Here is a 12865-nt window from a genome sequence, read left to right as displayed (position 1 = left end):
AAGGTTCACCACTCCCGGCTTTGGTGAATGGAATGGCATCAGCCTGCCAAGCAAAGCCTCACGTCTGTACAAAAAGACAGACAAAAGTCAAACCGGTGCGAGCAGCCAGCAGAGGAAGGGATGCACACCCCAGATGAGGGGACCTCCCTGAACCCTGCGGAAAGTGAACATCTCTCTCTCTTTTCATGAGCTCCCTCCCAATAGAGCAGCTGCAGGTGAGATCCAGGCTCTGATGGGGTGAAAAATTATTACTCCCAAGCTATGCAGTTGATCCTTTCAACACTCAACTCACAGATCTTTATGTAAATGCTTTTAAACTAAACTTCAAAAGGCGTTCTTTTTATCTTAGAAGTTCATTCTATAGTCAGCTTCAGTCGTGACTTAAGCAAACATTTAGCCATTTGGCAAAACATGTGTTTGATATTCTCCCTCTCCCTCTCCCTCTCCCTCTCCCTCTCCCTCTCCCTCCCCCTCCCCCTCCCCCTCCCCCTCTCCCTCTCCCTCTGTGTGTGAAAATGCACATGCACACACATCTATGATCATATCCATGAATGTGTGACATGAAGGGCTACAAGCCATAAACCCTGGAACTGTATGATAGAATGCTGAAGGTTTCTGATGCAGGAGACCTTGCTCTTTCTTAAAATCTCAGTGCTGGAGATGAAAGCTGGAGCCTTCCATGGTAGACAGGCACTTCAGCAATGAGTTGCAGCCTCCCAGCCTGAAAATGGCTTGTTTTGGGAGTCAGTGTACTATTTTCAAATTATTGTGAGGAAATTGGCATTTTTTTCATAGAGTAAGAGAACAAAAAGAGATATAAATAGAATTAAGATGGAAAATCGGGGCTGGATCGATATGGGGCTCACGCTGAGCCTGCACCAGACCTGGGTTCAGTCTCTGCAGAGAAAGGGGGCAGATGGCGAGAGAGAGAGAGAGAGAGAGAGAGAGAGAGAGAGAGAGAAAATGCCTCTAAACAGCCACCAAATGATATTTGATAAGGGTGCCAAGACGGTTCAATAGAGAAAGGATGGTCTTTCTAAAAACAGAGCTGAGAAAGTGAATATCCACATGCAAAAGAGCAAAGCAGGGTCCTTACATCATTTGGAGCATAACTCAGGAAGGAGTGAATACAGATAGGAGCTAAGAGGACACAGCTCTGTGTGGCCTGACACTGCCTGTCAGCCTGAGAGGACACAGTTCCATGCTGTGTGACACTGTCAGCCTGAGAGGACAGCTCTGTGCTGCCTGACACTGTCAGCCTGACAGGACAGCTCTGTGCTGCCTGACACTGTCAGCTTGACAGGACAGCTTTGTGCTGTGTGACACTGTCAGCCTGAGAGGACACAGCTCTGTGCTGCCTGGCACTGCCTGTCAGCCTAATAGGACACAGCTCTGTGCTGCCTGACACTGTCAGCCTGAGAGGACACAGCTCTGTACTGCCTGGCACTGCCTGTCAGCCTAGGTCCTGGAACCACCCCACAGAGGACACAACCTGTGGAAGATTTTCCTGAATAAATACATTGCAGTCAGAAGACCCGCTCTACCTGAACTACACAACATGGGAAAGTCATGCTGAGCACTGTTGCTCACCCCTCTCTGCCTCCTGTAGAGGCAGCGGGACCAGCTAACGCCAAGACTCCCCTCCCATGGTGGACTGAATGTACCCTTGAACTGCGGCCCAAATAACACCCATTACGTTGCTCTCATCAGGGTATTTATCAGCGCAACCGAAAAGGTAAGAGAGCTTTTGAAAGAGAACATGGGGATGCTGTGTAGTCACCCTGATCTTGTCACTGCTTCCTAGCTAGGACATCAAAGGCACAAAGACAAAGCAGGCAGGGGAGGCATCAGCAGGACCCACAGGCTTTCTGATTTTTTTTTTTTTTCTGAGTCAGGGTTTCTCTGTGTAGCCCTGGCTACCCTGGAACTCACTCTGTAAACCAGGCTGGCCTTGAACTCAGAAATCCACCTGTCTCTGCCTTCCGAGTGCTGGGATTAAAGGCGAGGCTTTCTGATTTTAAGGATACATTTGAAAGCCATTTATCTACTGGGAAAACAAGTAACCTAGATATATAAAGAGCTCTTATAATTCAGTCACAAGACAAACAAGGAAACAAGAGCGAAAAAGACAGGATTAGATTTGCCAAAGGGGGCTACGTGGTAGTAAAGTGCTTTGCTATACAAGCTTGTGGACCCGAGTTCAAGCCCCCAAATCCACATTTAAAAAAGGCTAAGTGCGGTGGTACGTGCTTGTAATCCCAGCACTGATGGAGCAGAGATGGGGCGGCGGTGGCGGGGTGTGAGGGGTTGCGGGGGAGGATCCCAGAGGTTCACTGGCCAGCCAGGGGAGCTGAACCAGTGAAGTCCAGGTGAATAGAAGAGATCCTCTCATAAAACAAAACAAAAACCCCAAACAACAACATAGCCAGCAGTGAGACACTAAGAAATATACCTAAGGTTGACATCTGGCTCCAGGTGCACTCACACAAACAGGTGCATGGACTGGAACACGCATGAACATGTATGCACACAAAAGGAATATTCAAAAGACAGTAAAATGTAAGGAGAGTCTCTCAAATACATGAGTCACTGGGATTGCCCAAATCAGGACAACCTTAGATCCACATTGCCCTCAGTAGACCGACTAAAGTCAAATCCATAAACTAGAGCAAGTGGGGCCCTGGGGACAAGATGGAATAGCCTAGCAAGTCACACATTGCTGCAGGGCCTGGGACGCAGTGCAGCTACAAAGGAAAACAGTAAGGGGAAACCCAAGACCTCACTGTAGGAGCCGACAACCCCACCCCTGAGGTACAGACACAAGAAGGATGAAGACTGTATGTATTCACACAACGATTGAAGGTTTTGGCTGCTGTTCCCAAATGCAGTTACAACCCAGCACCCCTCTGCTAATTGCTGGACGGTGTGCTATGAATTGAGTGCCTACTATCTGGAAGTAACAAATTCAAAACACCCCAAAAGCCAAAACCTTTTTTTTTGGAATGATATCACACACAGGTGTGGTGGTACAGGCTGCGCTCAGGACAGGAAGTCCAGCTTGGACTACGCATCAAGTTCCATGTCGGCTTCAGGGGCTTCGTAAGCTCTTGTCTCCAAAACCAAACCACAATTAAGGAAACAAAAACAAAACAAGACAACCTCCACACAAGAAACAAAATCCTTGTTCTAAGGAGAAGCAGAGGAGGAGCCCCTGAAAAGCACCAAGCCCAAGGCCAGCACAGCACACTACAGCTTACTGAGCAAAGCAGAGTCCCTCTACAGTGACCTCGGGGCTGCCAGCCTACTATAACCACCCTACCACACTGTCTGTTCCTTGTCACCTGTAAGGCCCCCCCACCCTCTGCAAGCTCTCCCTCCCACAAACCTTTGGAACCACCCACCCCCACCCCAGTGAGGGGGATCCTGTGTGCCTCAAGGTTCAGCTCCTCAAGGCTATGTGAATTTCAATAACATAAACTCGACGTCTCAAAGAACTCTTGTGAAGAGAAATTCAGGATTCACTCATATCAGGAAGCTCAGTTTTGCTTGAAGGAAGCTGCTCACAGCAAGACGGAGTCCACCCCTTCTTTTCAACACGGGGTTTCTCTGAGAGGCCCTGGCTGTTCTGAAACTCACTCTAGACCAGGGCTGGACTTACAGATGCGCCTGCCTCTGGCTCTGCCTCCCCAGTGCTGCTTCCTTTAAGGGTATGCACAGCTGTCACCGCTGCCGCCACCATGGGCTTCTCTTTCTCTTTTTAAAAGAATTTACTTTTTATGTGTGTTTTGCTTGCGTGTATGTAAGTATATCGTGCTTATGCTGTGCCCACAGAGGCCACAAGTGGGTATCAGGTTCCTGGAGCTGGAGTTATAGACAATTGTGAACCACCGTGTAGGCGCTGGAATCAAGCCTGGTTCCTCAGCACTGTGCCGTCTCTGTTAAGACAGTTTCCATCCCTGACTAATTTCTAATTGTTCTTGTGCCATGCTCTGGAATCCTGTGTAAATCTCTTTCCCCTGAAAATCCCTTTCTCCTCCATTTGTCACCTGCTCCTCCCCACTCCCAGGAGACTGAACATACTTATCTTTTATCCCAGAGGCTCGATGTGCTTGCCGAATTAATATCTGGCAGTGAAACCCCTGCCAACGGAGACTTATCACTGCCCCACTTCAGCAGTGGTCCCCCGCACATAGTCATCCTGTCCACCAACCCCCAGGAGACACACAGCAATGTCCAGAAATTCATCTAGTTACCAAGAGTGAAAGTGAGTGGGCCTGACATACTGGCTTAATGGCTCATAAAGCACAAAGCAGACTCCCTCAGTCAAGAATGATCTGAAGTCTCAACAGACATCTATACCATGCCCAGCAATCCACTTTCAGCTATGTTTGCCCAAGAGAAATGGAGGAATATAGGTCATAAAAACACATGCAGGTGGATGGAGGGATGGCTCCATGGTTAAGAGGGCTTGCTGCTCTTCCGGAAGAGCAGAGTTCAGTTCCCAGCACCTGTAACAGGTAGTTCACAACCATCTCTAACTCCAGCTTCAGGGAATCTGATGGCTCTGGTTTCCTTGGGAACCTACACTCATGCACATACCCGCATGCAGATGCATACTTGCACATCATTTAAAATAATAAACCTTTTAAAATTACGAGGAATTTTCTTTTTAAAAAATATGAGACGTGCGATAATATGAATGCGTCTTAGAAGTGCAATACAAGCAACATTACTTTAGGAGATGAAGCTCTAGTGCTGTCTCTCGGAGAGGGAGACAGACGCTGGCTCTGGGGTGCAGGAGGGTCTTCTAGGTCTTGAGGTGTCCTTGACTTGTGTCTGTGTGGGTGTGTGAATGCACCATGTAAAATGTCATATGCACCCCATGTCTGCTACACTCCCTACAAATACTTCATTGAGTGCAAGGCACATAACCCCCAAACCCACCTGAAAGGTGATGTTAATCACTTTGGAGCTGAGCATCTGTCCTGATTAGTTTCCACTGTCAACTTGACAGCATCTAGAGTCCCTGGGGAGGGACTTCCGCTGACACGCAGCCTAGATCAGGCTGTGAACATGTGTGGGGGACATCATCCTGACAGCCTTCTTTCATGGTTTCTGCCTTCCATGACTTTCCCACCCTTCCTCAATGATAGAACATGGAAGTTTAAGATGAAGTAAACACTTTCCTCCCCCAAGCAGCTTTTAGTCAGTGTCTTATTGCAATGGGATGAAAGTACGACAATGCCCCCAAAAGCTTTGGTCCCCAAGGCAAGAGCCTTCACCCACTGTGATGGTTTGCATATGCTCAGCCCAGGGAGTGGTACTATTAGAAGATGTGACCTTGTTGGAGTAGGGGTGTGGAAGCCAGTAGTCTGCTAAGCAGCCTTCAGATGAAGATGTAGAACTCTCAGCTCCTCTTGTACCATGCCTGCCTGGACACTGCCATGTTCCTGCCTTGATGATAATGGATTGAACCTCTGAACCTGTAAGCCAGCCCCAATTAAATGTTGTCCTTATAAGAGTTGCCTTGGTCATGGTGTCTGTTCAACAGCAGTAAAACCCTAAGACACCCACTGATCGATCACAAGCTGGCGGCTCTCTAGGAAGGTGGAAATATGAAGTCTGAAGGTAGCCTGACTGAAGGCAGGTCATTGCAGGCATGCCTCTGAGGAGCATTTCTTGTCCCTGGACCCCCATCTCTGTTCTTTTCCTGCATCCCAGCTGCTATCAAGGTGAATTCCTTACTCCACCACCAGATCTGCCATGATGCCCTGTCTCACGCCAGCCTCCCAGCAGTGGAGCCTTTGGAACCACAAGCAGGTGTCTGTCACATGACCAAAGCCTCTCCTGGACTGGCCCAGTGCCCTCACTGTTGGCAAGGGTGTAAACAGGTATGCTTCTAGAACATTCTTTTACAACAGGTACCAAAACCTCTAAAACATACAACAATCCTTCCCTTTGATTCTCCTAAGCTGGTTTTAAGGATCAAATCAAGGATGTGTCCACAAACTAAGCTTCGAGGACAGTCACCACAGCATTGACTTAATAGTGAAATTATAAAAAAGGCAGCAGGGTGAGCGGGATGGCTCAGTGGTTACGGTGCTTGCCATCCAAGCCAGAAGTCCTGAGTGCCATGCCTGGAGCCCGTGGAGTATGGAAGGCAAGAACTGCCCCCACAAAACTATCCTCTGATCTCCATATGCACATCATGGCACGTATGCTCCCCCCACATCATCTACACACACATATACAATAACAACTTCTTAAGGCCATAGGCTCGAGGCTCACCAGTGGGATCAGTGTACTGTGGATTCATTAAATTTTTACAATTTGAAAATTTAATGGGAAATATCCACGAGTCATTAATTGCAATTAAAAATTAGTTCATCCACCATGATGTGATCTTATATACATGGCTTTATGTATTTAGCGTCACAAATGGTTTCCTCCAGATAGAGAAATATTGTGGAACTAAAAAATAAATAAATTATCTAAAATGAACATGTTTATTATACAATGACAGTTTTTAAAAATCAAGGTGAGTTTGACACCCCAGAATGGAGCGGGGAACCTTCCAAGGCCCTGCTGGCACCCACAGACACAGTTCCTGGATCAGAAAGTCCTGGCTCCTGAAAACAGCACTAAGCTTCTAAGGAAAGTAGAAATTCTAGGATCTTCTTGTTCTGCCCTGACAAGAGTTACTTATAAAAGCACATTCCTGGGCTGGAGAGATGGCTCGGTGGGTAAGAGCACTGACTGCTCTTCCAGAGGTCCTGAGTTCAAATCTCAACAACCATATGGTGGCTTACAACCACTTGTAATGAGATCTGATGCCCTCTTCTGGTGTGTCTGAAGATAGCAACAGTGTACTTATTTATATTAATAAATAAATCTTTGGGCTGGAGCGAGCAGGGCCACCAGAGCGAGCAGAGGTCCTAAATTCAATTCCCAACAACCAAATGAAAGCTCACAACCATCTGTACAGCTACAGTGTACTCATATACATAAAATAAATAAATAAATCTTTTTAAAAGTACACTCTTGTGTTAAAATCCACAAAACATCAACCCCACCCCCACCTAGTGAAAAAAAAAACAGTTTTATGTATTAACATGGAAATAAGCGAGGGAAGGTGGCAGAGCTGAAAGAAGTTCTAGTAACAAAAAGGGGTGGAATTGCCTATCCTGAGGTGTCAGGTAAGACTAGGTGGATGCCCTCCACCTGGTCTGGTCAGGTCTCTCCACCTGCCCTCACAGCTAGGAAGCTAAGACCATCTTCCTGTGCAGAAATGACAACTTCTCTACCAGACTCTGTGTGAACATGAGGTATGACAAAGCACAGACGAGCAATTACTGATGTGACCCACACCAGGAGCTCCAGGTGCTGTACCCTGGGCAGCCTAGGGATATAGAGCTCCCAGGAAGTCATCTGCACTGAGTCCACATGGCTGCTCGGCTGTTAGGCAGCACTGCCTGAGACTGCAGTTGCAGCTCCCTAAGTCCCAGGCTCCTCCTGCTGCCACATGGCCTGGCCCAGAGCCACGACAGAAGGTACTGCTCCCCGGATTCCACAGGAAGGCCTCCTGCTCTCCTCGGTCACAGACCCCATTTAATTCTGGCTTTAAAAAAGGAAACGTTTTTCTCGTCTTACTCATGAGTTGGAAAGGCTTTACTAGATGGTACTGGAGAGATGCACGGCTGGCTAAGGAGTGTCTATGGAATGCTCAGCTATAAATGGGACACGTATATCACACCCCTGCCCGAAAGGCTCAGGGAACATTGAAGGAGGGGAAGTGGGAAGATGTGAGAGCCAGGCTAGCGGGGACCTGGGGTGATGCAATGTCTCCTGGACATGAAGGACCACTACACTCAAGAATTCATAAGATCTCGTCTACGTTCCAGCATGGACGGGGCACAATAGCCCCCCCCCCCTCAGCTAAGGAGCTTTGATGGCTAGTATCTGCTAGGAAAGAGTCAGTTTTCTTTAGGATGTGGTACCTGCTAGGTTGACCATGCTCCAGTAGACAGTCCCACATCTCTGCATATATGGGCAGCAGAAATTGGACTCAGTAGGTTATTAAAAAGAGGGGGGAGGAAAGAAGTGAAAAAGAACAAAGTTGGGAGGCAGATGTGAGGGGAGCAGAGCTGGAAAGAGTTGGAGGGGGAAAGAGAGTATGAATATGACCAAAATACATTGCACGGGTGCATGAAACCCTCAAAGAATAAAATACAATAAATAAGATAATTGTTACAAATGCTAAAAATAAAAGACTATCTTAATAAACCAGCAGTAAGCCAGGTGTGATGGCCCACACCTTTAATCCCAGCACTTGGAAGGCAAAGGCAGGTGGATATCTGGGTTCAAGGCCAGTCTGGTCTACAGAGTGAGTTTCAGGACAGCCAGGGTTACACCAAGAAACCCTGTCTCAATAATAATAATAATAATAATAATAATAATAATAATAATAATAACAATAACAATTATCATCATCATTATCTAGGCAGTAAACTCTAAGGACAAAAATTCAACAATGTTAATTTTCAACCCCACATTCCTCTCATCTTCCCAAGGTCAGGTTCCTACTGGAGTCTCGGAGGTTAGTATAGACAAGAGGGGTCAGTCACCACAGAAACCCAGCAAAGCTAGAACAGGCGACTGGAGACTGGTACTGCCTGCTTTTCTGCCTCCTCAAGAAGTGATGGAAGGCACTCGGAGAAAGAAGCCTGAAGGTCAGAGGCCCCAGACACAGCCTGGCTGAATCTCACACTGCTCCCAGGAGAGCTTTGCACACTGCTGGCAATCTGCACTGTGCGAAGGTAAGTGAGACTGACAGCTTGCTGGGTTATTTTAGGGGGCTCAGTTGTTAAGTCTGGACCCTGTTCTCCCAGAAAGCAGTTCAGTTCCCAGGAAGACTCTCCCATCTACACAAGGGTTAAAGCACGGACACCAACCTGCCAGTGTTTGTCTGTAAGTCTTCCCAAGGGGACCCACACCTCAGAGCAGAGCTTGAGGGAGGTGCTAGAGCCACTCCCCTGCCATTGCCAGCTGTGCTTTCCCAAGCATGCTCCATCCAGATAGCTGAAGCCATGGAAAACAGGGATGGGGCGGGGAAGACTTGAACAGTCTGAAGGGCCAGGATTCTCACCAGTAACTACCGAATCTCTCCCTCCCTCTTCTCAGCTCAGCACCAATGACTCTCTACTATATGCACAAAAATCTCCATGGAGCCACAGAACGGCTCTAGAGCAACTCAATATGTAATGGTCCCATCATGCACCTCTTTGCTGCCCAAAGACTCAGCAAAGGTCCCCAGGTCTTCAAGGGAATCAAGCTGCATTCTCCCCAAAGAAAGGAAACTCTCCACCAGCAGCGAGAGGGAACAGCTCCACATGCCCATCTGCACACTCACACTCATGCACAGATACAGTTGCTTACAGTGGGGCAAGTCAGTAAGTCCCATAGCAACCAGGAGCCCTATGCAGTTCTCACTAGACTGCTGCAGCTGGAGCAATCGCAAATGTTCTATTATGAAACAATGTAACATTGTAACAGATCAAAACACCACTCTTCCTCTCCCCGCACCCTACCCGCCCAGTTACATCTGTTAAGCAACTGGGCCACACAGAAGGGAGAGAGATTCAGGCAGCGTTTGTGGAGGTGTAGAGCAGCAATTGTTGGAGCGCCCCAGATGCTGTAGCTTAGCAGGCTGAACCTCTTGGTTGAACACTGCAGCAACCGACTTCCTAATAAACACATCCATCTCTCTCCACGCTCCTGGGCTCAAGGATCTTTTCTGACCAACCTGGAAATCGGAATCTATTTTAAGCTCTGATAAATCACTTTCCTTGGGCTCAACAAGCCATCAACTTTGTCCCTCTCCCCTTTCCCCATGTTTCCCTTAGGTAGCGGGTACCACAGAAGAAATTCTAAAGTAGATCTAAATTTAAAAGAGAGGATCACTCCTAAAGCAGAAAAGCAACACTGGCCACAAATACCCGCAAATAGCCGCTAATGCCTTTGCCTAAGGAACCTCTGAGTGACTCTCAGTAACAGGCTCAAACTCAGTGGCACTATCAGAAAGGAGGATATGACCCTAATGCCAGTGACAGGCAATCCTGGACTTCAGGCTGAGAGTGGACAGAGTGAACAGTGGACAGAGGGCTTTGCTTCTGAACATCGTGACTTATATATCACTAAGAAAGAAAGTTCTGGTTAAATCATTTTTGTGTGTTACCCTTCTCAATACCAGACCCTTCATCTAAACTAAGTCCAGCACGACATCCCTATTTTGCACTCTGACCTCAGCTTTGCTGAATTCTCCTCTGTAGACATCTACAGCAGGCATCTTAAGTGCTGCAAGATCAACACGGGATCACAAAAGCTCACAGCACAAAGACTGACAAACCAGGGCACCAGGCTGGTACAGTCCCAACATCCAATATGGAAAGCAGCTGTCCAGGGCAGGAGGCCTTTAAGGCACACTGGGAAATGAAGGGTGGCATATAGGAGGACAATTTAGAGTACCATGAACCACAGCCAAATGGTTGGGTTTTAAAATGTACCCACTTAGAACCTTGCATGGTGATGGTAACCCTCCAATCCAGATGCAACTTTGCCCATCCACACTGCAGCCTGGCAAGGTTGCAGAACACTCCCTCCAGGGCTGGGCCAACCTTTCCCACTGCCAGCTCCCTGCAGCTAAGTTTCCATACCCAGGCCCTGGAGCCTGCCTCCTATGCACCTGCAATCTTGAGGAACAATAGCTATAGTGACATGTACACTACCCAAAGTGTGTGTGTGTGTGTGTGTGTGTGTGTGAGAGAGAGAGAGAGAGAGAGAGACTATGCAAAGGGGCACTCCCTGGTGCCTATTCACACTGGTTGTGTGCACTTCACAGAATATATGTGTAACATCTGCCTGCCAGGAAGCCATGGAGCCTGATCAGCAGCACTGAGGGTCATATGGGAAAGCAGTTTCCACATCTCAGAAAGCAGAAGCTGACCAAGCTGCTGCAAAGCAGCACTATTTTAGACTCTGCAGAAGCCAACAGCTGAGGGCTCAGAGTAGCAGGGTGGCTGTGCTCAACTCCAGTCGCCTCTGCCTCCGAATAATCTGAGTCTGGTCTACACACCTTGAAAGTAACTCGGACTAACACTCCCTAACGCAGTGGAATCACCCTTGGCTCCTTCCGGTGCTCAGCGAGAGATCGACTGGCACCACAGGAAGTTTCTCGGGAAAACAGAGCGCAGTGAAGATGCTGATGTGCTCTGTCTCTGGGCTCTCTATGTGCTTCAGCTGCGACCGGCCTGACCCCTGACACCTAGGTCCTGCGTACTGCAAAGGACTCAGCCTCAGCCGTGCCAGGCGTTTGGATCCCCTCCACCAAAAAAGCCATACTTTACTGACCCCACAGGTGTGACACTGCCAGACGACCGAGAGCCTCTGGCAAAGTGCTAGCTTGGTCTCCACCCACGAGAAACCTGGGACCACCATCCTGTGCACTAGGACCCTCTCTGTTTAATCCCTGCTCCCCAAACCAGCTGTTTCCAGAAACACACAGGTGCAGGTCGGGTGTGTCTGGAACCAGTCTGGCCCGTGCTCCAGCCTTCAGACCGCGCCCTGTGTGTCCCTGCACCCCAGTGTCCCCGGTCGATCCTCACCACCGGTGTCCTCGAAGCGCGGGGACGGGCGATCCCTCAGCACGGCACTCCAGCCCCCACCGGTCTCGTCCTCCTCGAGTTCCAAGGGATCCGCGGCGTAGGATGGCGGGGCGGTCCCCGGAGGCGCCGGGCGCTCACGCTCATCGTCCGAGGAGGCGGCCGAGGAGGAGCGTGAGGCTGCGGAGGTGCTGTAAAAGGGGTTCCCGCCGCTGTCCGGGCCCGACTCGCCGAACACGTCGTCCGAGATGTGCAGGCTCTCGTAGCGTGCACGGGCTGCCTCCAGCAGCGCTGGAGCCCTCCTCCGCGCGCCCCCACCGCCCTCGGCCATAGCCCCGGCCGCCGCCCGCGCGCCCACACCCCACAGCGCCTCCCAGCCGCACACGCCGGGCCCGGGACCCCCGCCGCGGCCCGTGGCTCCCCACCAGCGCAGCCCGCAGCACAGCGCGCGCCGCCCCGCGCCCGGCCGGCCCGCCGTCTTGGCCGCTCGGGCCGCGCGCCCGGGATGCGCCTTGGAGCTCGGGCGCCGCTGGCTGCGGCCGCGGCGGGAAGAGACTCAGCCGCTGCCCAGAGCCGCCGCCGCCCCCACCCGCTGCGTCTCCGCCGCGCCCGGCCCCGTCGCGTCCCCGCGCACCCTCCCCGCGGCAACCGCGTTGCGCCGCCGACCTTCCCGGGCGCGAGCCGTGGACCGGGCCCGCCTCCAGCACCTTCAGCCGCTGGCCAATGGAGAGCGCCGGCCTCGCGGGGGCGGGGATAGCAGGTCGCCCCGCCTCCTCGGGGCGTGGCGCTGGGGCAGTCAGTCGCGAGGAGCCCCGCCCATAAGCTCAAAGCGGCTCGCCGGCGTGGGGAGGGAGGCGGGTCCTCGTGCTCCGTGCTCTTTGGCCCGCCCCTTGCGCAGCCGCGCCCGGCTCCGAGGAGCTGTCCGCCCAGCGGTTCTGAAATTCACTCTGCGGACACGCTCCAGGTGGGCGGCCAGCCGAGGCTGCGCCCAGCGCTCCTGTGAATTTCAGGTTGCCCTTCTAGCTTCCCCGAACCTTGCTCTTTTGGGAACCTGGGTCAGACACTAAAACAGTCTCTCCTCCAACAACTGTCATGTAAGGACCGCAACACTGGAATGAGGTGGCTCGTCATTTCTCACAGTCCTTTGATGCTCACATCTTCTGAACTCAAAATTGCTTCCATGAGAACTATCACCACCTGCGCTCTGG

The 12865-nt window shown here is 50.5% G+C and overlaps 1 protein-coding gene across 1 annotated transcript in view; it reads right to left on the bottom strand.

Annotated features, from left to right (window-relative positions):
* Pgbd5 (piggyBac transposable element derived 5) overlaps positions 1–12273 on the bottom strand; it is a 64294-nt gene extending 52021 nt beyond the window's left edge. Inside the window, exon 1 of the mRNA XM_021170726.3 lies at positions 11661–12273. Coding sequence (XP_021026385.1) covers positions 11661–11988 — 328 coding nt within the window. The 5' untranslated portion in view covers positions 11989–12273. The remainder of the gene's footprint in view (positions 1–11660) is intronic.
* Positions 12274–12865: the final 592 nt, after the last annotated feature.

This window comes from Mus caroli, unplaced genomic scaffold (assembly GCF_978045245.1).
Source record: "Mus caroli unplaced genomic scaffold, Mus_caroli_1 scaffold_10, whole genome shotgun sequence".
NCBI classification, from domain to species: Eukaryota; Metazoa; Chordata; class Mammalia; order Rodentia; family Muridae; genus Mus; species Mus caroli.
The sequence above is the reverse complement of the archived record's forward strand: the minus strand, read 5'-3'. Positions and strand labels throughout refer to the sequence as shown.